The sequence below is a fragment of the Oxyura jamaicensis genome, chromosome 10 (genome assembly GCF_011077185.1).
Source record: "Oxyura jamaicensis isolate SHBP4307 breed ruddy duck chromosome 10, BPBGC_Ojam_1.0, whole genome shotgun sequence".
Taxonomy (NCBI): domain Eukaryota; kingdom Metazoa; phylum Chordata; class Aves; order Anseriformes; family Anatidae; genus Oxyura; species Oxyura jamaicensis.
In genome coordinates, this window is record NC_048902.1 from 3,127,335 (window position 1) to 3,153,140 (window position 25,806).

At 40.5% G+C, this 25,806-nt stretch overlaps 3 protein-coding genes across 5 annotated transcripts; 1 reads left to right on the forward strand and 2 right to left on the reverse strand.

Annotated features, from left to right (window-relative positions):
* Window positions 1-668: 668 nt before the first annotated feature.
* On the forward strand, window positions 669-1,441 carry C10H15orf65 (chromosome 10 C15orf65 homolog). Its single transcript, XM_035335864.1, has one exon. It carries the CDS (start codon window positions 773-775, stop codon window positions 1,127-1,129), a length of 357 nt encoding a protein of 118 aa, XP_035191755.1. The 5' UTR covers window positions 669-772; the 3' UTR covers window positions 1,130-1,441.
* Window positions 1,442-2,114: 673 nt separating this feature from the next.
* DNAAF4 (dynein axonemal assembly factor 4) lies at window positions 2,115-10,183 on the reverse strand. Of its 3 annotated transcripts, XM_035335878.1 has the most exons (10): window positions 10,029-10,183; window positions 9,428-9,575; window positions 8,587-8,720; window positions 7,006-7,246; window positions 6,138-6,283; window positions 5,465-5,574; window positions 4,957-5,110; window positions 4,023-4,128; window positions 2,993-3,034; window positions 2,115-2,529 (listed from the first exon to the last, which is right to left on the reverse strand). In XM_035335878.1, exons 1-9 carry the CDS (start codon window positions 10,149-10,151, stop codon window positions 3,024-3,026), a joined length of 1,173 nt encoding a protein of 390 aa, XP_035191769.1. In that variant the 5' UTR covers window positions 10,152-10,183; the 3' UTR covers window positions 2,115-2,529; window positions 2,993-3,023. The 3 variants fall into 3 exon arrangements, with proteins under 3 accessions (XP_035191769.1, XP_035191768.1, XP_035191767.1); XM_035335877.1 differs by having other exon boundaries at window positions 2,115-3,034; XM_035335876.1 differs by lacking the exon at window positions 2,993-3,034 and having other exon boundaries at window positions 10,029-10,182.
* Window positions 10,184-17,809: 7,626 nt separating this feature from the next.
* Window positions 17,810-25,793, reverse strand: PYGO1 (pygopus family PHD finger 1). Its single transcript, XM_035335879.1, has 3 exons — window positions 25,436-25,793; window positions 20,907-20,992; window positions 17,810-19,089 (listed from the first exon to the last, which is right to left on the reverse strand). The coding sequence occupies exons 1-3, from the start codon at window positions 25,482-25,484 to the stop codon at window positions 17,968-17,970; spliced, it is 1,257 nt and encodes a 418-aa protein (XP_035191770.1). The 5' UTR covers window positions 25,485-25,793; the 3' UTR covers window positions 17,810-17,967.
* Window positions 25,794-25,806: the final 13 nt, after the last annotated feature.

The window sequence follows — 25,806 nt, forward strand, 5'->3', positions numbered from 1 at the left end:
CCCGGGGCACGCCGGCGAGTGTAGTCCGGGCCCCGCCGAGGCCCGGCCGCCCGGCCGCCCCGCGAACTACAGTACCCGAAACGCACCGCGGCCGGCCGCCGGCCCCGCCCCCCAGCCGGCGCCCCCCGGGCTGCCGCTGCTATGGCAACGCGGCGTCGCCATCGAGGTCGGGGCCGAGACCGCGGAGCCCCCGGCGGGCGGTGAGGGGAGGGCCGGGGCCCTGGGGGGCGCGGGGCTGGGGCGGCGGGAGGCGGCCCCGGGGGAGGAGGGCGGCGGGGGGCGGCCGGGGACAGGACCGGGCCCCGAGAGGCGCGGGGAGCGGGCTGGGAACGAAGTGGAGGGAAACAAACGTGCGTGTGTATGAACGCGCCGGCACGGGGAGGGGGCTGGGGCTCTGCTGCAGCCCCCACCTTCCCCTAGAGTGCCCCTGGGAAGCCCAAAAACAAAACAAACCATCCACTAAGTTTACACGCTTCTGCGTGACAACTAATTAGTAAGGATAATAAAAATACCTTCTGCGCTCATCACCAGTGCAGAAAGTGATGCAAATCCAAACGGTGTTACTACATGCTCCGCGGGAGCACACTTATCACTGCCCAGAGTTTACTAAATAAGGTCAAAAGCTAGCAGTGCTAAGTTCCTCGCGCTGTGCGTGCATTTCAATGCATGCCTTGAGCAACATTTGCTCTGCCCGCAAACATGTAACAAATCTGAAACGCTTTGCCCTGTTACTTGAAAGGCTGAGTTAAATCTGTTTCTTCAGCAGGGAAAGATGACAACTTCTGCTGAGAAGCCGCCCTTGAGTCCCAACACTGGGAAAAAGCAATCTTCTCATCTGCCTGTCTGCACAAATCCCGGCAATCCTGTGTTTTCCTGTATGCTGGACCCCAGAGCGCTGACGACCAGTAGTTCTTTGAGAAAGCCTCAGGTTTTACTGTTTAAAACAACTTCGAGTGAATATGGTGCTATACCGCCTACTTCACAGATGTTACCCTGTACTTACCATCCAGTAGATCAAACGTTTACAAAACACTTACTCACTTGTGGGTCATCTCAAGATGGTTACTTGAATACTGCCATTGACAGAAGTAGGGTATATGACTACCCCAATTTGCAGCATACGCTGTAAAAATGGCTCTCAATTTTCTCAGACTTCGCCTAGACACTGAACTTTAAGAAATCTGACTTCGTTAGTGACAGTTATTCCCAGAATGACTGAAATGTTTGATTTATCTTGGTTTTGCTGGGTTGAACAAGATGCATCAAAAAGGATGTAGCACGTTTGATGATATACTTCTCTGAATCAGACCTAAACCTGTAAAAATAAAGCTTTTGAAACCGGTATCATAAATGTGTAACTCAAGGGTGTAGAAAGAGTTAAGTGCAAGAGTCATTTCACCTGAAGGTTTATGTTTACTTAAAGTATTTTCTGCTTTTAAAAGTTAAGGTCATTCTCCACATTCCTACATCTCAGGACACTAATATCAACATAACAAATATGACTTAGATATGGTACATGTATCACCTGCTCAGGTGTTGAAATTACCAAGTTTAACATCCATTTGCTCCCCATGTAATTAAATGAGACAAGGCGGTGCTATTCATACCACCAGACACCTGCTTCCCTAACTGTCCTCTGGAGAGGGCACTGCGTCTTTCACAGCGGTAGAAAAACATGTCTGTCTACATCAGAAAGAGCCTTCAGTAACTATTACGAATCGCCGCAATACAAATATCTTATAAAGATGTATACAAATTGTTCTAACAGACTCCAAAACCAGAACATAATTAGGGACTTATAATCAGCGCCTGCTTTGTAATTTCTTCTTCACTTTGCCAGTGACTCTCTTCCTTAGCCCCCCCCGCTTCCTCTCAGTGATTATATGAAAGACAGTAGCTGTATTTTGGCAAGTAGAGCATTACAACCAACCGAGACACTGAAATTCCTGCACTGCCCTCCTTTCAACTGCCATAAATGAAGTATCCACCTCCTTCCCTTGCAATGCAGTAGGTAGCAGTAGAAAGACGGCACGGCAACTACCCCAGACATTTCCGACTGAGCTCAACACTTCTCTCAAGGCCCTCAGCCAAGCAACTGGAAGCAACACCTGCCATCGAGTACAAAATGTATGTTTTATTATTCAGCCTAACCAACACATCACAGAAAGCAAACACATGACAACTCCGTATCAAAAGGATATACAGTATATCTAATTGTATTTGTTATAGTACCACACCTGCAAAAAATATTAATTCATATATCTGATCTTCTATAAATTCTATAAATTCTGTCAGTGCTCCAAGTGAAACAAAAAAATGTCTAGTTAACAACATATCAAAGGGAACATGAACTAAGGCTCCTTCTGATGCCCTCAAAAGGCACCTCTCTCAAAAAGTTCCTCCTTAATTTTGATTTTTTTTATGAATTTTGCATTGTTCCTTGAATTATGTGTCGAATCTTCTCTGCATCTTTTTCTATAGTTCTATTTTTAGGATCAATCTTGAGAGCTGCTTCGTAATCCTGGAGACCTAATATGGACACATTTATAAGAATGTCAGTCATTAATGCAAGAGTGTTTTCCTCTTTAGCAACTAACTGGAAGTAACTTTTCCCAGTCACCTGCATAAAGTATTGCTCTTGAGTTTTGCTGTTGAGCAAGACAGATCAGAATGACAATAGGATTTACTTTCATCAGTAAATCAAATTTATATCTTGCTTATATTATTAAAAACATTTTAGTGGAAACATCACTAGTACATATTTTCAGATACCAAAATATGAAAACAGAGCCGCTCATTCACACAGCTGTGCATACACGCACATCAACTAACTGCTTTCTTTTGTGTAAAGACTTTTTGAAGTTTAGGGCTCCTACCCGCAGACAGTCGTGCAGTTGTTGAAAACGTGCCATTCAGTTAATAAATAGACAAATGAGCACTTCTACCCAATCTACATCAGAATCAGTCTAAATTAAAAAAAAAATAAGCATACTGGATAGAGGAATTACAGAGGAGGGGAGTGTTCAAAAGTGTTCTGCAGAAGACAAAAACTGAATGACAGAATGAATGTGCATGAAAACAAGAAGAAAATACATGAACTGTGAATAAGATAGCTCAAAAAAAAACACCACATAAGTAGAGGAATTAATTAAATAAATTACATAAATCCTCACTTATCTTTTTTTTTTAAATAAGGTTTCCAAGTGCAAATAAAATTGAAAGGAAACAACAAAGAGATTCCTGGGCGAAAAAAGGTAAGAACTGGGAAAAGCTCTACATTGACATTTTGAATATTCTTTAGTTCTTATTACAATCTTTCACTTGTAACTTTGCCTTACAAAGCCAACCTGAGAGGGACACTTAATTCAGATACCGTCACAAAGATCACACATACCTGATGAAACAACTTGCTGGTCAACACAGGTTATGTTACTACACAGTTCACAAGCAAATATTTTGGAAATATTTCAGGTTATTTTAAGTCAGTATATTCTATGGTTGCTAATACTATAATCTCAAAACCAATAAAACATTACTTCACAAGCTAAAGAACTTGTGCAATCTAGTTTCACGTGAGTTTGCATTCCACATTTGAATGCCTTTCATTCACTCTACAATAACACCTTCCATGGCCACCAAGTTACCACAGTCAAGAGTCAGCCATTGTGCACAAAAAGAATGACTACCAGCAGACCAAAGGGAGGATACGTAACTCACTAAAGCGTTTTCCTCCGTGGAGAAACTTATTTGTACTGCTTACGTTAGGAGTAAAACCAATTTTCCTAAAACATGTATAAAAAAAAAAAAAAAAGAGTGGAATTGCAATTAGCCAGTACACTTAAAAAAAAAATAAAATTAAGGTATAAATGTTCATAACAAAAAGAGAGATGGCATAGGCTTCCTTTAATGTCTTTCCTAAAAAAAAAATAATAGTAAAGACACGTGCAGTCTCATTGAGCTGAACAGAATTACTTGCTTGTCAGTATTAATCCATGTGTGTGTTCATAAAATCAAAGTCTTACCTTCAGCATATAATTCCAGCTGACAAAAGGCTGTACCACGTCTCACATATGCTTTCACTCGAGCATTCTCATTATCAGGAACAGGTGGTATGAGCAATTCTAGTGCCTTTACAAACAAAAATAGCAGAAATATTTAGAGGTAGATTTTCCATAATTTTCCATAACTCTGGTTTGTTTTTTACACAGTCTTTTCACTTACCAAGTAACTATTCATGTGTAATTATACAGCTTGTGAATCTCATTGCTCAGATTCCTATCTGCTGTCTCATAGTTTGGTAAATACAGTGCCATGGCTAAAAACTCAAACATCCTATGCTAAACGTTTATTCAAATAATGTATTTTATTTTCATAAATGGTATCGCCTATTATGCTACAAACAAACAAACAAAAAAATCACATGTTGCAGCACCAGTTACTCTGAAAAAAAAAAGGGGGGGAGGGGCTTCAAGCCTCAAGACTTATTAGTTCAAAAGACAATAATTCTGGAACAGCTTTCTCCAAATTTTGTCAGCTATCATTTGAGGTCACTCCCCTCTCATTGCACAAGAGAAAAAAAAAAGAGATGCTAATAGAGATGATCCAGCCCTTCTTTAAAAATGTCTGTTGTTTTTAAGGTGTCTCTGTCATCACTACCATCACCCTTTCCTTCTTCCCACCAAATGAAGAACATAACATAATACAATGGGTATTTGTGTATATTCTACACCTTTCCTGCTCAAAATTGTCTTTTTTTTTCCAAGTGCAGGTATTCCTTTAACATTTTACCAGTAAATAAATGTGTGCTGAGTAAATCAGCATCGTAATATCAATTCTGAATTTAAAAATTTTGAATTACACTAATACTTATTTACAGATCTGCTTGAAACAGAAGCATCCCAGTAGTAAATCACAATCATGTGTAAGAAAACAGCCTGAGAACTTCTATATTTATACCTTAGAGGAATCTTCAATGGCTTTGTGTAAATTCCTCAGTTTAAGATGGCAAGCAGCACGATTCAGATACAGTAGTGGAAGCTTATTGTTTAGCCGGACTGCAAGGTTATATGCATTTACAGCTGCAAGATAGTTTCCTGTTGCAAACATTTTGCTAAGTATAGAACAAGAAGTGAAACGTAATTTAATTAAGGTGATGCATCGTGAAATAAATACCTATTTATTGTTAGCAACATTTTTTTTTTTAACTGAAACTTTAGCAGCTTGGTCAGTCATAACCTATTCTGAGAACAACATAGGTGAAGTTCAGTCAAACTGAATGCTCAGAATATCAACACGCATATCAACACACAGCTCTGCAAAAACAGACACTGCCTAAAAGCGATGAAGATCACTAAAAGGTGAATGAACACTACTATGCATTCACATGACTGATTTTTAAAGTGATTTATGTGACTGTGGTTGCCTATTTCATTTTAAATAAGCCTTCACACGGAATCTAACTTACTTTCCTTTGTCCTTTAACCAGTCTGGATTCTTCTCCTCTTCTTTTAAGTCTTCCAGCTCAGACAAATCAGCACTTATTAATCTTCGCGCTTCTGCTTGTTTATGTAGCCACTTTTAATATACAATGAACAAGTATTATTTTTGAAGTAGAATTTAAGTTTTGCTTTTGTCTATTCACTCAGTCCTATCAAAAGAGTTCTCTTTGTCATTTATTTTGGACAGAGAGAAATATTTAATCATGGAAGCCAAGAAGATTTTCCTACTTTCCCCAAATATTGCTATGTGATAAGTAAGGTTACTCCATTACTAGTATATACTCAATAAAGCTCTTTTAGAGACTCTGTAAGCTTCTGTGAGCTTCTTTTTAAGAAGACAGAACTTAAGAAACATTAAGTATAAAGAAATTTCAAATCTTGTACTACATGGAATTCAATTAATATTGCATTTAAAAAAAAAAAAAAAAGAAGAAGAAACCTTTACCACAATCACTTTCAGTGAAAATATCTATCTTTAATATATATTTTATTTAAATTAAGATTTAAATAAGACAGTACTCTTTGGCTGCTGATAACGTTGTACAGGTAATATTTTTGTCAACTTCCTGAATAAACACTAATAATTCACTGTCTTGGAAGATAACAGAAGCACCAAACTAAAAAAAGAACAATCTTTACCTCCTCCTCTTCTGCTACACGAGATTCTCGTAGGGCTGTAGGAAAAACTCGTGACGTGAAGTTGATTTTAATTGTACCAGAAGATCGAGGAGCTGGTAGTTGCTCTTCCTTTAAATTTTCTGAAAACATACTATGGGAACCACGACCTACAAAGAGAATTGGAGTACTGGAAATGAAAAATGAAGCAAAAGGACTTTTTCCTGTTTTTCTACCAAATTCCTAATTTATTAATTCTGCTTGTCAGCAATAAATCTCTAATAATAGCATGGCAAAAGTTTGGACTTGTTCTTTTGAAGAAAAGTTTCGAACACTGTTTATTCTTGCTGTATGTCATGCAATCTGTTACTGACTACATTGTCTGGCACAAATGAACATACATTCTGCTTACACCACCACCACCTCTTTCACTTACACGACCCTCTGCTGGGGCAAGTGCAATACAAACAAAACAAGAAAGAACAATTTTCTCTTGATCTCGTTCACTACTGTCTCTCTGTAGGACCAAGGCATGGGACAGAGTTAAAGCAGACTGCCTGCTTCTATGAAAACTAGCAGTTGGATGCCATAGTGGTAACATGAACTCCACTCTCAGAAACTTTGCACCACACTATTAGAAAGACTTCCTGTTCTACTTCCCTAAAGCCTGCTGCAAAACTTGCCCTTTTATTTCCAAGGACTGAAATGAGCGCTAAGAACTCGCATGGTATTGCTCAACAATCACAAGAAAATAAAGACACAAAAATAACTACAAAACAGAAGAATTAATTCAGTATGGTGGACACAAAGATAAATGATAAACTAGAAACATCCAGGAATAACGCTACATCCACACACTGAAGATTGATAAAACACATCCCAATAATACCACCTTTTGTAGGTCTGAGGCTGGCCTTCAAAGTTTCTTCACTAGGAATGTTAGTTTTGTTAACTTTTTCCTTTTTCTTTTCCTTTAGTTGCTCTGTTTCTCCATGTAGTTGCTCTTCTTTTTGTACCTTCTTTGGATTCTCAAGATCTTTCTGCTGATTTTTCCACAACTCCAACTCCTTAGTGACTTTCTGCCGCTCCTGTTCTTTCAGCTCTTCAATTCTTTTTCTTTCTGCTTCTTCTAGCTGTTTGAAAGATAAAACTGGGATATGTAGCATCCAATAATAAGAGAACTGAGTAAAAATTACCATTATTTTCCCAGTTTCATTTCCGAAGCGCATCATCACCATTAGTATGACCCCACAAGCAGAGCTATGAAAGCCACTTAAAAATAATTATGAAAGATTTCTAATTAGCTTTTACAAGAAGTCTTAAGTTTTAACTATTTTACTACCACTATGTAGGTGTATGGTCCCAAAACAGTCAAAAATAAAGTCTTATTTATAATTTGAAGATAAAATATCAACAAATAAACCTTTGGTAGGTTTTCCTGTTGTCTGCAGAGTTAATTTTGGTTCACCACACAAAAGAATGCTGTTCACATATCTTCTTTATTCTGAAAAAACAACACTTTTTTTTTTTTTTAAATCTACTTGGACTGCTTTATTGTACTTGATGATAAAGCTCTTCCTGCCTCTGATTCAATAATGATAGTGGTTACTTTATTACGAGAGGTAGGAAGTGCCTTCTGATGAGGCCCTCATTACCAGCGATTCTAGAAGATGACACTTCACTGTTCATTAACCAAACTTTAGCTTCAATATCCTAGCTATATTTCAACTCTGGAAAACACACATGTATACACATATAAAACACATATAAATACAGAAACGCAAACACAGACCTTCACTTTAATGCATTATTTCTTCTCTCTCCACTTCTCTTTGGAGTTATTACATACAAGGAATAGATACAGCCTTTCAGCTGAGAAAGTTATTAACTGCACATTACTTTAGTTGAAATTACATATGCAACCTTAGAAGTTCATTGCATACCTTTAAAAGTTCATTTAAACACAAATGAAGTTACCAGACTTTTTATATACATTTAAGGAAAAAAAAAAAGTGTCTTAAAATACACACAAAATGCAGAACAAAAATAGCACATACAAAAAATAACAGCAGTGAACATCTGATACAGAACAAGAAAGAATAAGTAAGAGTTTTTATACATACACATTTCTGTCAGCAACAAATGACCAAACACTTGTGCTGTTGCAGAGGCCACAAAAGATTAACATTTTGCCATGTTATTATTGTCTCCTTTCAACTGACAAAAAACTAAATTCCTCACCAAATTTTTCATGAGAAATATTAATAGAAAATGACAACTTCTTAGTATTTTTTCTATATCATTTTCATATGGTAGTAGATATGTTTTAAGTGCAAATTGAAGTAAGATTCTCTACCGCTGTAATAAAAATTAGTACTTCTTACATGTTTAAGGTACATTTAACAAAGCAGCTGCCAGATTCATTGGCAATTAATTATGTTTACATGTATGACAGAGATTTTTCCAAATTTACCTTCATTGTGGCCTCCAAAGCATATTTTTTATGTTCTTGTTTTATAACTTTTTTTGCTTCTGCCTCCTCTTTTGCCTTTTCATGGGCTTTTAGAACAGCATTCTCTCTTAGATATTGCAGTTCCTCCTTACTAGCTTAAAACAAACAAAAAATAATTTTAGAAATTTAGGCCCAAAGTTTTACTGCTACATACCATGTTCGTAAAAACAGAAATCCTCTTTTCGCTTTATCTAAGAAAACGTAACTTCCCAAAATCCACAAAGCAGTCTTTATCAAGTCCATCTCTTAACAAGAAAATCTGAGATTTGCTTAAACCCTCAATGTAAGTTTTATCAGAAACTTTGTTTTGTGCTCACGATAGTCAATGTTCTGACATTCCTTGTTAAAAAAAAATAGACGAGAACTGACAATGAACACCATAATTTAATTTAGCTTGCACTGTAAAGTTAGAGCATTTTTTTTCTCCAAAACTGCCTTTTCTAGTCGTTTCTCTCTTCTCAGTACTTCAGCAGACCACTTCAGCACTTCAACTCCAACAGCTGATTTTGAAGGTCAGTGTGTAACTAGTAAAACCACAAAGACCACCTGCAATTTCCTATGAAGGAGCAGGAGGTAATTCAGAATAAATTAGTTATAATATCCCCAACTGGCACCGTACTTTTCAGTGACAGATTAGAGTTCATACGATTTCTGAAAGTTCCTGATACACAGGAAAAGCCACGAAGGTAAAAGGTAATATTTTTCTAGACCAAATAATATAGTTGGAAGAGCAGTAAAGCTCGTATTTTGGCACAAGTTGGGTTCTGTAAACGCAACTTATTTTTCACGAGGGAAAGCTTACCATTCTCTAGAGTCAGGGAATCCCACAGGCCCACCTCCTTTTTATACAAAGTGAAGAACACCATGCCATTTCCAATCTTTGCTGTGCTCTTTGTGTCATCAATAGGAGCGTACAAGATGGCTTCAAATAAAAAGGGAGGAACGCTGACCTATAAAAATACAATCAACGAACGTGTCCTAATACTTCAATTTGCTACGAATTACCAGAGAGCCAACGTCCTCAGTGCAGGCACACAGCAAGCCTCGGGAAACACTGATGGGGCTGGTTTGCTTAGTATGCCACACCGAGGTTTTAGCTCCCATTGGAGCAAATAAAAGAGATGGAAACAGTTTGTTGCTTAGCACTGAGACGGAAGCAGACCTCCAACCTGTAATTATTTCGACAGCATAAAGAGCCGCGTCTAGGGAAGGCAGCGATCTGTGCCGGGCAGGGAAAGCCTGCACGGAGGGACAGCTCCTCAGGTTTTAGCAGCCTGGGGCGCACAAAGGGGGATCCCGGGTTAAAGGTTACAGACAACCGTGCCCCCGGCGGCGCAGCCACCGCACACCGAGCCCGCGCTTTCCGACAGCGCTGTGAAACGCCTGACGCGCCGCCGCCCCACCTTGAGGTAGCGGTCGGTGCAGAAGATGTTGGCGGCGGTGACCCGCACGCCGGGCACGGGCAGCGAGAGGAAGACGGCGGAGCCGCTCTGCCGCCAGCTGCGCTCCCGCAGCCACAGCGGCATGGCGCCGCCCGCCGGCAGGCCGCCCCGCGCCTCGCGGGGGGAGGCCGAGAGCTGCCGGGGCTCCCCGAGAGCGCTTCCGGCGCTCCCTCGCCGCCCGCGGGAGGCGCCGGCAGGCCCACCGCCGCCTCAGCCAACCGCACGCCGGGGAGAGCGGGGCGCGGCGCATGCTGGGAGTTGTAGTCCCCGCGGCCGGGAAGCCTCGCCTCGGGCCCGTTTCCACACGGAATTTCCCCCGAAATTCCAAGTTTAAGAGCAGCCGCGCTAGTTCAGGTTTCTGACGTGTAACGCTGCAGAGCCAATTTTCATGTTTTATTAGCTACATTCCAAAGGAGCGATCAAAGGGTAGCAGTTAATATTAAAAGACAACCGTGGTTCTTCATCCTTCCAACATACAAATAGGCACCACAAAGGTTTAAAAACTTCTTCGGAGCAAGAAAGCCACAATAATTAATATGATCTCTAGGACAGGCTCCAGCTTCATTCACCCAGACCGGTATCATCGGGGTCCAGTTTCACATCTGGTATCAGCAACAGGAATCGGAATTAAATTCCATTGCAAGAGCATTCAGAAGTACAGGAGGAAAAAGATTTAATCTGAAGCCAAAATACTTGAGGAAGTTTTGGTACATGTAACCTGAAAACAAACAAACAAAAAACCACTTTGCTTGCTGTTTTAAAATCATGGTATTGGAAGAGCAGCATTGGACAGGACGATTTTAATGTAACAGCGATTCAAAACCCCCTACCATGCAGAACGTAGCTGTGGTGTCCCGAATGCACTCTTCAGCTTTGTAGAGTCCGCTCACAGGTAAGTCTTACATTTGTGGAGTGCTGGCCTTCTGCTTTGGTCATCCAGCTGTCATTTTTAGTTTAATCACAGAGAATATACTGAAATGAAGCAGCTTATTATTTATTCCTGCCAGCAATAAGACATTACGCATACACAACTTACAATAAATGCCATAGGTACGTTTTCCAGTAATTGAACTTCTTAAGTTACACAAAATAGCTTCAGTATGTTAAAAAAAAATCTCCCACCCCCCTTACTAGTGTTGTATTGATAAGTATCTATAAAACCACCACCTGTGTCACAGACATTCCCCATTGCTAGCTTGCTTGGATGAATGACTGAGCTGTGACACTTGCAAAATAAACTAGAAGAGAGGTCCATTCAGGATCTTTCTTCTGCTGTTACTAATTTATCAGTCAAAAGTGCAAGAAGCATTGTAGTGAGCGAGGAAGAGATTAAATGTTCCCTGGAAAACTTTAAATTCCTATTTCCTGTGCTCTGAAGGATGGAGATTTGTATTCCCATCAAATCTTAGTGGTATTACTCTGGGCCTTCTAGTTTCTAATATATTAATATATTCCAGGAGAGTTTATTTCATTGCTAATGGCTTTGGAAGCTTAAAAAATATATTTGTAATATTCTCCATTTTCTTATCTAATTTATTAGATAATTCCCCCCCAAAAAAATTCTTTCCCACTTCTCTCATCGCTATTTTTTAGAAAGAGAACTGTTTTCAGTGTGGGGCTTAGGACAACCCACACCACTGCTTCTAAGGATCATTGTTAAGGTACTGATTTCTTATGTGTTAGTTCTGACATGTCAGCAGAAAAAAAATTGCATAACTTAGTAAGAATGTTATTAATTGGAATAATTCTTTGCATAATCTCTTCCCAAAAGCGGAAAAAAAAAAATCACATCTATTCAGGCACATGACACCTGAGCCTTCCTTCAAGAAATAACAGGGTTCATGGTGCAAGACCTTTTCTAAGCTGCTTTGAAGTTAATTCAGATTAATGCCTCTAGAGAACAGCAGACTTCTCTAATAGAGGCAGAAGCTGCCTTTTTTGATCTTGCACTGTTTCTTGCAGGATTATGCCCAATCCAAATGCATTCTCCCAGGCAAAACATTTGAAGAGTTAACTTATGCATTACATCATCTTCATAAATCCAAAGGCAATTTCCCCAGACACACACACACACACAAAAAAAAACTTTATTTTAAAAGAAACTGAAACCAGACAACAGAAAGCAAAGTTACATACAGTGCTGGACAAAAATCTACCATACACATTTTCCAAGAACACTTGATTCAGTTTCTTATAACTGTTCTTCTAAAGGGTCAAATACCACATCATTATTTTTAAAAATAACGTCAACAACCTTAATTAGCTCACATTTTGCAGTGCTTGGATGGCAGTAGATCAGTAACTTGCCTTTTTCAACTCATTTTTGGAAAAAAATAAATATCTCTGTAAGGAAAATATGGTCAGAAAAGTCCAAGTCAGAACACAGCATCTGCTGTAAAGGCCATATACAAAGGCTTGAAGGATGGGTCTTTCAAGTAAAAATCCCTCAACAACTACACATTTCAGGAAAAAAAAAAAAAAAAAAAAAGGAAATAAAAGAACAAATATATTAAGCGCTTGCCCTCCTCAAGTTACATGGAAATTCAGATTTAGACCATCCTTTAGCAGATGATAAGAGTCTCCAGGAATAAAGGCAACACCTCTCATGCCTCCAACCCTGAACTGTCTCCAATACAGCAATTCCTGAAATACAGTGAGCATACCTCTGAGGAAAAAGGTGAGGCTGGATCAAAAATTATTCTGAGATACACAGTTTGAACATGAAAAGGATAATTCATCGTGTACAGTAAACAATACAAAAATAGGTGCTCCGTATGGTCTTGGTATAAGTTCCCTGGTTCAGAAATGGCTCAGGGCAACACTGAATACTTTCAGCCCCTTAGAGGTGCTGCCTATAGCTGAACACCATTCAGAATTTATTATCTCAGAAGTGATGACACACAACACTAGGGCACTAAAGAGACCCTTTATTTCCATATAAAGCAACAAGAAATTGGAGGCATTCCATACAAAGAAGTGAATGTGCATAACTCAGTACGTAGTGTAGGACAGTTATATTGCCTTGAAAGTTCTGCTAAGTACACTTAATTTTCCAAATTTAAGGAAGAGTCTATTCTAATATAGAAAGCTTCAGACAAAACTTAGTCATTGCAGAATAACTTTAAAGTACATCCAGTTCTACATCTTCCTGCATATATCTAATCACATCCAACAGATTAAAAAAAATAAATCATGTTTTGTAATCCAAGTAAAGAGCGTCAGAATAGGATTTTCACACCCATCAGCTTACTACCTACACGTTCACCCATTTGTCAGTGGATACCATCAAGGAATTCATGCTAATAGTTACAGTAACAGGAGGACAATGCACGTAAGTGCAGCATGTGGTGAAACGTAGTCTGTTTTAATTATCATGAACTGCTACCATCTATCATACCTCATTCTATGCAAGATACCAGGCCAGCTACCAATCCATAAACAATAATGTATCACATACTTCATAGAGTAGCTTAAAACACATCATGATATGAAATAATTTGTATTACATAGTAATTTAATCCCTCGCCACAGGGTTAATGTTGGACAAAGTCTGGAAACTCTTTTCCAATTTGAATTACATACATTAACTTTGCCACACACCACAGCACTAATGCATGTATTGCTTTAGACATGCTCTAATTTAAAATTGAAACAAAAAAGTTGTTGCAAAAATACATGTCGTCACCAATGTGGAACACATTCAAGATCGTATAAAAGTACTGAACTGATATTCCCAAAACAGGTATATTTAAGCAGTACATAAGGAAAGATTAGTTTTAATATGAAACAGTCATTTATGTCACATACAACATGATAAGAAGCATGACTTCCTCTTTTAACAATGTTACACCAATACTTTTACTGGCAGGCAATGCTTATATATAAAATGAAAGGGACATATTTAATGCAGATGTGTTATCATATTAAGTTGCAATCAAAGACAAATGTTAAAGAGGTGCTACATTTGAACACCGTTGATTTTGTAAAAATCTCAAACCGTAAAAAGCGTTTCGCTTATAAACAGAGGACCAGAACTGCAAAAGCTCTGAAATGTTCTTGACTTTGTGCATGCAGTTCCACTGACTTCATCACATACTTGAAGCTAAGCCTGAAAAACATACTTACAAAATTGGTTCTTAGACAAAAAATAAATTTAAAAGTCACAAAGTATATTCATTTTTGAAGAGCCCCCAGCATTATATTTTTGTTTTAAACAGAGAAAAACCTTATCACTTTTGTCTCCTTTATCTGAAAATTTCAAATAATAATTAGGCCTCTAAACAACCTTCAGAAATAATCATTAGTCCAGTCCTCTGAAAGAAGAGACTGCGGCACAAACAGCCAGCCTGTTTGTCTCAAGCTGCCGAAGCAATCAGTGAACCAGCCAGAAACCAGATTCGCGATACCTACTCTCTAGCCTATACACACCCTAACAGCAATAAAGTATTTGAAAGATAGTATTTTTGTTGTTGTTATTTAAAACTGGTCTCTGGCAAGAACTAAGTATTAAGGGCAGTTTAGGCCTGTTTACACCTAGTTATTTCAGCCTAGGAGGGAAAAAAAAAAAAAAAAAAAAAAACACACATTTTCATAAGTATAGGCTGCATTTCTGAATGTGATGAGCTATTTAAAAAGGGCACAGACCTTTCCCACAAAATGTTGAGGTTTGTAAGACTTACAAAATCTTTGCGATATTTTGGTGTGCAGCACCAGTAGTCTAAATCACTAATAATGAAAAAATCACGATAGTTCAATACAAATTGTTTCCATGTAGAGTATTACAAAAAAAAAAACTCACCTATTCTAACCAGCCCTCCCCCCCTTCTATAACTAATTTCTAATTCTAACCAGCTGACATTTTCCTAGTAGTTTACTATTAAAGCATGATTGTTGTTTTCCCTGTACATAAACTACTACTAGCCAATACATGCAGAGAAGAAACAAAGTATAACTCTCTCTAGGTAAAAAGTCCAGGTATGCCAAGAGCGTATCAATAGGGTAAATATATTGGCCAGATGACTTTCTGAGATCCTCATCAGCCCTCTCTCTGTGATCAGTATGATAACAAGTTTGATTTTGTTGCTCATTTTTATTTTTTGTTTTTAAACTGCCATTTGCTAACGCCTTGAATGTGCAGGTTAATACAGAAAATGCAGTGGGTTACAAGCCCAACATGGTACCAGTTTAGGAAAAGTGAAATAATCTGTCAGAGTAAGTTTCACAGATATATGATTTAAAGACTCATAAAATTATTTTCCAGTAGAAGTTTAGAATTTAAATACAGTGTTCTTACAATGTCTTGCTAACTTGTATACAAAACACTTGCCTAACTTGAATCAGGACTGAGGGAAGAGACTTCAAGCATTACATGGCTATTTTAAGTACGTCTGCTCCAAAATGTTGTAACATTAACTGGGCGTCTGAGAATAACTGCCCCAAACATCTCCCATTCGGAAGGGCATTGTGAACTGCCTACATGGATAACATCATCACGGGAGCTTCTGTTGAACTTTCAGTCACTGAGCAAAGTTTTGATTTCATTTACATTGCTCTAAGTCTGAGCTAGCTCCACAAACTTCACAGTGGAAATTGTTGCAGAGATTTGATTTGTTCCTCTAGGAAACAATTTATCTAAACAAAGTTTGGTTTAATTTCTACTTCAAATGCCAAAAGTAAATTTTAACAGTCAGACAGTCATTAGGAAACCTACCGAAGATGACAACTCTTGTAACTGAGGTTGGTTTTTTGCTGTTGTTTTTATTCGCTTGTTTGGTTGGTTTTACCATCACACCTCTAACAAAATAAAACAAAGTTTAGTCTCTGTACTAAACAAAACAAATAGTGCTGAAAACAGGAGCTCTGGATCTGCCTTACACTTTCTTTACATCACAGTACAAGAAATCCTCAAGATATGAACTGTCATTTACACTTTGAACATTTCCTTTTTGTTGATGAGAGGCATTACAGAAAAGGAGAGCAATGCTACACTGCTCCAGTAAAAAGGTATAAAAATGTTTTCAGTATTAAAATAAAAGGACAGTTATGTACATCTGTGGAGTGTCTCCCAGGACAGTACCGCAGCAGAGCCCATTTAAAAATCGACACAATGGTAAAGTAGCAGACAGGCCTTACTTTTCATTCATTCACATAACTTACCGTAAAAAGAGCCTTTAAATATAGCTGCTTATATTCTACATAGGCTCCTGCACCATTCATCACCACAGATCTGAACACCTCCTATTACATTAAGGAAACAGTACCTGTAACGTTTGGCTTATGATCTAGTTTTCAAACAATCACCAATTAAGTTTCCAGCACAGTGGTGAGTATTACAGACAATTATTACAGTACCACTTTTTATTAAGTTAAAATAACATTCTTCTCTACATTAATGCTCATTTTCAATTGCATATGCAACTTTAGCACCCTGCTAAGGCCCAAGTGTTCAAGGCTAGTTGTTTCCCCACGTTAAAAAAAAAAAAAAAAAAGAGTGGGGGTATTTCTGAAATCAAGAATAATATCAAATTATCCATATAAAAAGAAAATGCTTATAGTCAAACATGAAGCTCTAGTGCCATTCATACTTATCAGTAGGATCTCAAGTTTAGAAAAAATGCTAAATTTCTGCTTGCTAGCTCATGATGTGAGCTAAACTCACCTGATGTGAGAGTTGTATTTGTCTTCAGCCTCGATTTTCTGTCCCCGTGAAGTTGCAAGACTGGCTGAGGCAGTGTTGGGAACTCAGTGTTATGACTTTGCTGGTGAAATTGTCTTGTAGTTCAGAGTCTGTGCTAAGCACGCTCCATTGCCTCGCACCCTTCTTCTTGCCAAGTGGACTGTGTAAGCTCAGGATGACCGAGCAGCCACAGGAGATGGGCAGGACTTACCCTGCGTAAATTCCTTCTCAATCTTCAGGCAGCACTGAGGCTGGAGACTAGGACCACCAATAAGACAGGATGAACGAGAGGTGCACAACTGCACAGGGACTATATCCTAATATATGTGCTTAAGATAAGTTAATTAAGGTTACATCTGCAACCCTAGTTTTGGTATTCTCTAGATTTAAAGCACTGGACTTTGTAAACTTGATCTAACTTGTTCCAATGTAATCATAGTTTGCAACTATTTCCAATACTGCAAGACCTAGTAAGAGTTCTCAGCAAGTATTTGCTGAGAAGTAAAGAGATCATTGCCTTTTGAAGGAAATACCAAGTAAGACTTAGTGGGTTTCATTGTGTTACTAAGCATGAAATCATTGATTTTAGAATCATGTTAATGCTCTACTGCAAAAATAAGAAAAAGCACATATGAAATCCCCTGTATTTATTCTAAAATTAAAAACATTTAGCACTGCGCATTCCTCCATGCCATCTCCACTATAATCAAAGAAAAGATCATAGAATATCTCGAGCTGGAAGGGACCCATAAGGATCATCAAGTCCAACTCCTGGACTAGATAGCATGATAGCAAGAATATCAGTAATGGACATTCACCAAAAAAATAAAAAAATGCAGTGAGTACTTGCACACATAGTACCATTAAAACCAAGTATCAAATGCTAGTGTTAGGTAACACGTTAATACTAGCAAATTAGAGGCTATTCATACAGGCACATTTTTGCCTTCAATAAAGTCGTCAATTCACATCCTACTTCTGATCAGTTGTCAGTTATGTTTTACAGTTTAATCAGAAACAGAAAGTATTCCACGTTGTAAAATATTTGCACACATACAACTAAGAGTACAAAAGCTGAGATGGAACTTAATGAACAAAAATAGATTGGGGGAAAAAAAGATGATAGCAATCAAACACAACCGATTGTCTGCAGAAAGTGAAGTACCCAATTCGCAACCAGATCTTCGGAGCAAGTATTTCAAACACGACCACCAATTTACGGTGTTAGCCGTCCGTATTCAGTGCGGGTGGTCCTGCAGTCTCCCTTGTGCGCATTAGCTGGACATCTTTGTCAGCCATACACGTATCACAGCCCCACACTGCGGATGCTTCTGCTGTAAGAAGGCCATATGCTGACTCAGTCATGCCTGTACAGATTCGATGAAACCATTTCTGACAAGAGGCTTCACACAGGATGGCATCCTGGTCATCGTTAACTTCATGAGTACAAATTCCACATGGATAGACCGGCTCAGAGGATGAGTGACCATGACGACTGGGATGAAGGGGAGTTTTGCTGCTTTTTTCAGAATTGCATCCTTCAGCGGTACCTCGAGGCTGGCGGGACTTACTCTGCGTCCCATTTGAATGACCAGCATTAGTGTTATCAGCGCTATTGGCATGGCTATTATCCTGATTTACCACATTGTTTCGCGTGACATTTTTTAGGTCACTGTTACCTTGACTCACAACGTCCTCTGTCCTGTGATGGTGCTGATGAGCAGCAGTGTTCTGGCTGGATGCTTTGCTTGCACCTTGACTAAAGTCTTGCTTTTGTGCTGATGATTTTGCCTGGTTGTAGGTGTTTGGTGGAGGAACAAAGGAATGGTTCGACTCCAGCTGAGAATTTGGGAAATTTGGATTGTTTCCAGGACCAAAGTTAGCTGGCACATCAGGGTGAGGTATCTGTCCAGAATGGCCGAAGTTCTCACCAGGATTTGGTCTGAAATGCTGACCAGGCATACTGACATTTTGATTTATCTGACCGCTGCTATACGGTGGTTGATTCCCAAAACTTGGGTTATCGTGTGGGCCAAAGCCAAAAGAGTGGGGTCGGCTAAAACCCATTCCTACCGGGTTTTGAGGAAGGGGGTGTGGTTGGTTTCTGAGGGAGTAAGAACCACCATATGGCGAGGACACTCTGGGCAGCATGTGAGGTGGCATTCTGAAAGTGTTATAGCCTCCAAAGCCAGGATAACCGGGATTACTGAAATAGGGATTTCCTGAAGGAAGTGGTTTATAAGACACAGTATTATAGTTGTCATCAAATGGATTTGCAGCTACAAGGTGGTCAGAGCTTGGATTCGGCGGTGGAGCATATTCAGATGGAGGTGGAAATGATGATCCCTAAAAATGTTTTAAATAGAACATTTAAATTAGTTTTACTATGTCCCTGCAAGAGAGACCAACCACAAGGTCCTGGATTAGCAGCACCACTGCTAAAAGTTCAGCTACACAACAGTTCAGCTGTTGTGTACAGCTCACCCCCTATACCCTGCCAGGCTATCTGAAATTTCAGTGGGGAGGGGAGAGAAGATTTAGGGCTCCGAATGACAAAATGGTTTACAGTAATCTTGGTGTTGTTTCAGGAACTGTGCAGTTGCACAACCATGCTTCTGAAAACACTACTTAATGCGTGAGTTTTTTCCCCCCCTTCATCTTCTACTTAAGAAAAGCAACAGTACAGAAAGCCATGCTTCATTTAAACACATGCACAACACGTTCCAAGTGCTGAAGAGCAGATTTAGAGTATTTTCTTAGTTTCCTTTTGGGTTCATTTTACTGAATACACATCTTTTAAGACACCCCACTTTTAGAAGAATATACAAACCTAAAATACCAATGTTACTGTAATCCTAAAAAAAAAAAATAAAATAAAACAACTGTAGAGAAAATAGAATATAGAAAATTCCTATACACAGACTCCTATGTACCAGAGGAGTCCCTCAAGAGTATCCAGTGATCGTGGACTGTCTGAAGTATTGTCAGTAGGTAAACAATACAAGGATTCCTGGTTACAAAGCAAAATCAAGTGTCTAATAGAGCCCAGGGGCTGCTCAGATGTCATCGGAGTGGCTATACAATTGAATTTCATTCTAGACCAGCCTGTGAGAACATCTAGCTAGTTCACCCTCACCTCAGCTTTGTGATAGCTGCTTTCAGAAAGCACAACCTCATACTCATAAACTAAGACTGAACATATCTTTCCCCACTCCAAATTTCTGCTGTCCTGTGAGTTTTGAGCCTGGTAAGAAAAGAGAAGAAACTAATCTGCCTCCCCTCTGCGGTTATTGCCATTCCAGAACACAAGAAAAAACTCCAACAGTAGAGAGATCAGAAACCCTGCAATTAACTGGATATTTCTCAGATACTTCTCCCATGACTACTTGAAAAGAAAACAAAAATTAAGAAAACGTATCCCCATCTCAATGGATTCTGGATAGGCCAAACAAGAAGCGATTGTTTGACCTGTATAAACACAATTACACTCATTGGACAGTAAAAAGTTAACAGATACTCTCACTCCAAGCTGAATAAACACACAAAGAAAAATCCTGCACTACAGATATCTAATTGCTTTAGATGTTTTGTATTCAGGCTTCCTTTGCTGGAAGCAGAAACTATATAGAAATGCCAGTTTGCAAGGATTCACTGGAAAGGAGCTGAACCTGCCTGATAACTTTTGCTTGAAAACCACTTGGGGAACATGCCAAGAGTTCCAACTAACAAACTGCACTGATGCATTGGCCCACAAACCTACGTATACAGGAATAAGAGTAAGAAGAAAAGTAGTCTCATCACAAGTACTCATGCTCTACAGATTCTACCAACGGCTACAAAGTCATTAAGAGAAAGCCTGTCTCAGAATCAAATCCATATGGCAAAATACAAGTCGTTGCAGTCTCACTGTGCTCCTTCCTTTGTAGAACTGCAGTAACCTGCAGAGACCTAAAGTAACTTCAGTGAGACTAACTAGTGTGATGAAGTTTCCTGAAGGTGACAAAGGAATGAAGATTTCTGCTTCACAGTACAACTAAAATATTTTGTATGTGAACACTATTTGTGGGAATAGACTGATATTCTGAACAGAGCGAGACAGTTGTTCCAGCAAACATCTGAGTATGCTACTTATTAAGAAATCAAAAGAATCAAAGGGAATTTACCTGTGTATTTGCTTTGCGCTTTTTCTTATCAGGGCTTCCGAGTTGTACTCCTGGTCCTCCTAACCCATCCAATCCACTGTCACCACCTACAAAATTTCAATCAGTGCAATTCTGCATTAGTTTTCTTAGACGTATGCCTCTGCCTGCCATAGCAAGAGATATCTGTCACAAATAATGAACTTGCATTAACGCTGTTGCCCTACATTGTAAATCCTCAGGAAGCAAATACCTGGAGGTACGAGTTAGTATACCTCGCACACCGCTACCCGACTCTATTACCACTCTAATATCCCATTCATGCTCATTGCAGTTTGAATAAAGCTTTCCATTTATTTTACATTTATCAGTCCCTTGGTTCTTCGTATCTCTGCTTCACCAGTCAGAAGTATTTCTTGTTTGCATAAAGCATAAAACTTTTTCAAGGACTGCTTAAAGTCATCCTAATATTCACCTCCTATTTAACTTGCACAGACACGGCATTTATCAAACTCACTGTACCACCACAAAACAGTACATTACAATATGCCATGAAGGAAAAAGCAAACAGCAGTACATGTGTGAATGAAAACCGCTGGAAACCTGCCATATTGTTTAGACAGATCTCCAGTTGATCAGATCTGAATTTCTCTAAATGCAAGACTTAATCAAAAAGACACCTGCCAAAAAACGAGAGAGGCTCTAGGTGAAACTGCCTTATTCTGCAGAAATCTCGTAGTATAATTGAGCACGGCTGCTCTGGCACAAAAAGAAGTAAAGGCTGTTCATTTCATTGATCACCTGATTTCACTCTGAGCAATACAAAGAGATGTCTGTACTTCACCTGGCACTCATCTCTGCCTCAAGAGTGGGACAAGCTCTCAGAGTTGTATAAATTACCGCTTTCATTTTAAAAACTCTATTAAGACCATAGACAAAAAATAAAAGATTCTAGCAGATTCCTTATTATCCCAGTAGGTTTGCCTTCCTGGGGTTCAAGGGATCTGCCATCAGTTGGGAACGCAGAGGTGACCACGAGCCAAAGTATGGAAATTGCTTTCAGGTGACACAAAAGCAACACACTAATATTTTTACATTAAGAAGCTATATGCTACTTCATTTTTTCCCCAGACTCATTAAGATAGCAGCTTGTTTACTTAAATAAAAATAAAATAAAAATATAGCAACGGCATGGAACAGTAATACTGGGGCAATCCAGGATGAAAAAATTGCTGTTATTTGTTTAAAACTCAAATTCAGAATACAAGTCAAACTTAATCAAGATGCAAGCATATAACTGAACACATGGGTTTGTCTTTATCACCAAAGGCAACCTGAAGAGAACTGTGAATTATGAATAGCATTATGCAAAGAAGCATAATGTGTGACATTACACCAGCTCCGCATTAGGCAAGTATTCCCAGCAGACAGCTCTACCAGCGTTAGGACTGCACAGAAACGTAAGACAGAATCTCCCACACAGGAAAGAATTAGATCTACTGTATACAAACAAAAATATCCAACAGTTATTTCAGTATCCTAGTCAAAGGAGGCCTGTAACCATCCCCTGCAACGGCTCTTCACATGGAGCACCTCCTTTCTTTTCTCCTACGCCCTGCCTTCCCTCCACCCCCAGCACTTTTTTGACCTAACAGGTTTCAGGGAAACTACCAGTCCTACCTCAAATAAAAGTTGAATTCTGCTTAGGCTTTAATAAGTTCTGTTGGGCTTTGGCTGTGACTGCAGAAATTTCATCTCATTTTTTCATATCTGTAATTGCCAAAACATTTCATCATTCATATGGTATGTAATTGGGCATCCCAAATCGACACCTATCATTACTGGCAAATTTTAAGTCTGAATTTTAGAGACTAGGGCACGAAGTCATGATCATGTTCTCAAAATACACTCATGCTTGAGCAGAACACATGCTGGTACAACCGACCATCAGAATAATTGGGGATTACTCTGGAAAAAAAAAATCCTTACAGCCTTGTTTTAGAATATAAAATCCTGCATACACTTAGCAAGCTATGAAGCACTGCAACCGCATTACTTGTGGATACTAAACAATCATAGCATAAAGTTTATATATAGAGGACAAATGTCTCTTAAATTCTAATCCTGTAAGTCATCTTCTCGATAAACTATTGGCTCAAAACTCTCTGCATTTCCCACAGCTTCTTCTTCTCCTGCATGCTTACCTTACATTTCAGTGGGAGACTGTACTGTGGCCACCCTTCCTCACTGCTGCTCATGGTCCCATACTCTCCATATATAAACAGTGTTACCTGCTGCTAGCAATGTTACAAACATCCAGATTTCTTTTAACTAACTTCAACAAGTAGCAGCACAGCAATTACTAAGTATATAATCAAGTAGATAACTGTGGACCATACAAGAGCGTGGCTTTAGAGAAGCTACAACTTTTATAAAACTGCGTACAAGTTCCCTCTCCGGGACCTCGTTCTTCAACAACTTATGCATATAAGCCTTAGAATTTTAATAAGAGAAATTGGTGAATAAGCTCCACCGACTTCCACGTGGGTTACTCACATGGGTAAAGCCAGTCATTTGCCTAGGTTTGCAGGACTGAGTCCTACGGCTGGAAGCGTACAAAGCTTTTGTATTTTCAGTTCTCGCTGTGTGAGGCCAATGATTTAATTTAGCCCCACAAATTTACATTTTCCCTGTGGATTTCATAATGATTTAATTTATACATGAAAGGAAACTGAATGTTAGTCCTAGCATACCTCCAAAAAAAGAGTGAATGAGGGTCATTTTCACGCAGCCAAAATAAACTTTCCTGAAAGTCACTTCTGGTACCTGCCACACAGGCTTTTCATTAATACGTGTACTGAGCATTTTGGACATTGTAATATTTGCATGGAGGGTGAAAAAAAAAAATATTTCACCTTCTGAGACTAATTTTACAGGAAATTTTACAATCCTTTTGACTGGGACATCACATACGTGAATGGATTTATAGAGATAAATACACATCTGATAACTATTTCCCTATTATGTTATAGATGAAGTGTATTTCAGCATGTATGCAGCTATGTATTTGCATCTGAGCAGCGCAGAAGGAGTAAATCCCACATTCCCATTGACTTCACACATAAGACAGATGCTTTCAATGTTAATCAGGAGAACCGCAACTTGCAGTTTTGTCTGCACGTTCAGAGATTATGATTTTTATGTATGATCTATACCATACTTAACATACTGCAAATATGCTATGAGCAGTTTCATGGTCACTGACAAGCCTCTGCCTCATTTTTCACAGGATAGGTGCCACAGTCTTTTTAAAGAGTGTTCAAAGTAATGAGGTTTTCCCAAGTATTATAAATTACTAAATATAGTTTCCATTATGGACAGAAAACTGAAAAGAGTCAAATTTCAACCAGATTTGGTGAGCCTATTCTGTGGCCCTGATCCCGTGAGCAGTTTTGATGTTAAGCAGTAATCACATGGAGCTCCGCGGGTAACTCTGGCACGTGAAACCGTACTGGCTTAAATATTTGCAGAATCAGGGCTTGAGAGCGGAGCCTAATGAGTCCCAGTCCCCTCTGTAACACTACTGCAGATTTTCATTCTTCCATTCTCAAAGTTGCAACCCAGCTGTTACTAGAGCAGTTTCAAAAGAGGGACCTGTAAATCAGGGGCAACGTGGATAGCAGGATCCCCACCTTTCCCCCCTTACTCACCCGCATAAAGCCTAAAACGCCAGGAACAATAGAATTCCGGGGGCAACGCAGGAGGGGAAGAAAAGAGAAGCAAGGAATGCCATCCAGAATCATTTTGCCATAATTGTCACCCAACTCCGATGCTCCACCACCTCCCATGATTTCACTGAGAACTGCATTCCTGCTTTTAAGGGCTCCAAGGGTACAGCTGCCGCTATGCAGGGAGACGTGCTGCTGCCTTAAAGTCAGTTGTGCAGCCCAACTCGGAAGAGATACCGCGTTTCCACCCTTCTCCTGGCGCATTTCAAAGAAACGCGTACTTCGAACCTCGCTGGAGCCGCACAACGGGACTGCTAATGAGAGAAGAGACCGGAGGCTCGCTTCGCTCCCCGACGAGAGGAAACAAAACCCCAACTAAAACCAAACGCGACAGCAAGGTCGGGGCAGGGGAGCCGAGACTCGAGGGCAGTTTACGGGCTCTGCATCGGCACTCGCTCGGACATGTGGCACCGCCGACGTCTCCGCTGGCACCACGGGGCCGCACGCTGCATACTAATGGGCAGCGCAACAAAACGGCCGCCAGCCCGCACGCCTCCTCCCGCGGGGCAGCGCGGCGCTGCTCGGGGCTGCCGGCGCCTTGCCAGGCCCGGAGGCTGCGGGAGCCCGCGGGGCCGGGCCGGGCCCCGCCGTGCAAACTTAGCGCGGCTCCCGCACGGCCCCGGCCCCAGCCTCGGCCCCGGCCCCGCCGCCGAGAGGGAGCCGCGGGCAGCGCGGCCCGGGGCTGGGGGCCGGGACGCGCATCCCGCGGCACCGCTGGCTCCCCCCTGACGGGAGTTAGGCCCCGCTGGGCACCCCCCGCCGTACCTCGAGATCTCTTCAGCGCGATGGGGTCCTTCTCCTGTTCCGCTGACATTACAGACAGCGGCGCATGGCTCCCAGGCGGCAGGAATCGGGGCTCTTTGATGCTGCCTCCGCCGCCGCCGCCGCCGCCGGCCCGCACCCCGCCCCCTCCGCCTACGCCTCCTCCGCCTCCGCCGCCCCCGCCCGCCGCTGCCGTAACCGCCGCCCGCTCGGCGGAGCCGCCGGACTTTGCAAAGTTTGGCAGCGGGGGGAGCTCCGCCGCGGCCTGCGGCGGGGAGCGGGGCTGCGGGCACCCGCCCGCCCGGGGTACCCGCCGCCGGGACGGGCTCAGCGCCGGTGGAGGGGCGGCGAGGCCGTTGGGACCGTTAGGGCCG

Excerpts from the sequence above, each read along its gene's own strand:
- C10H15orf65 (XM_035335864.1), top strand. The coding sequence starts at position 773 with ATGACAACTTCTGCTGAGAAGCCGCCCTTGAGTCCCAACACTGGGAAA.
- DNAAF4 (XM_035335876.1), bottom strand. The coding sequence starts at position 10,151 with ATGCCGCTGTGGCTGCGGGAGCGCAGCTGGCGGCAGAGCGGCTCCGCC. Across the intron at positions 8,721-9,427 it reads TTCCCTGACTCTAGAGAATG|CTAGTAAGGAGGAACTGCAA; the intron begins GTAAGCTTTCCC and ends GTTTGTTTTAAG. Across the intron at positions 6,284-7,005 it reads CAGCCTCAGACCTACAAAAG|GTCGTGGTTCCCATAGTATG; the intron begins GTGGTATTATTG and ends TTCTCTTTGTAG.
- PYGO1 (XM_035335879.1), bottom strand. The coding sequence starts at position 25,484 with ATGTCAGCGGAACAGGAGAAGGACCCCATCGCGCTGAAGAGATCTCGA. Across the intron at positions 20,993-25,435 it reads CGCGCTGAAGAGATCTCGAG|GTGGTGACAGTGGATTGGAT; the intron begins GTACGGCGGGGG and ends GAAATTTTGTAG. Across the intron at positions 19,090-20,906 it reads AGCGCAAAGCAAATACACAG|GGATCATCATTTCCACCTCC; the intron begins GTAAATTCCCTT and ends AAACATTTTTAG.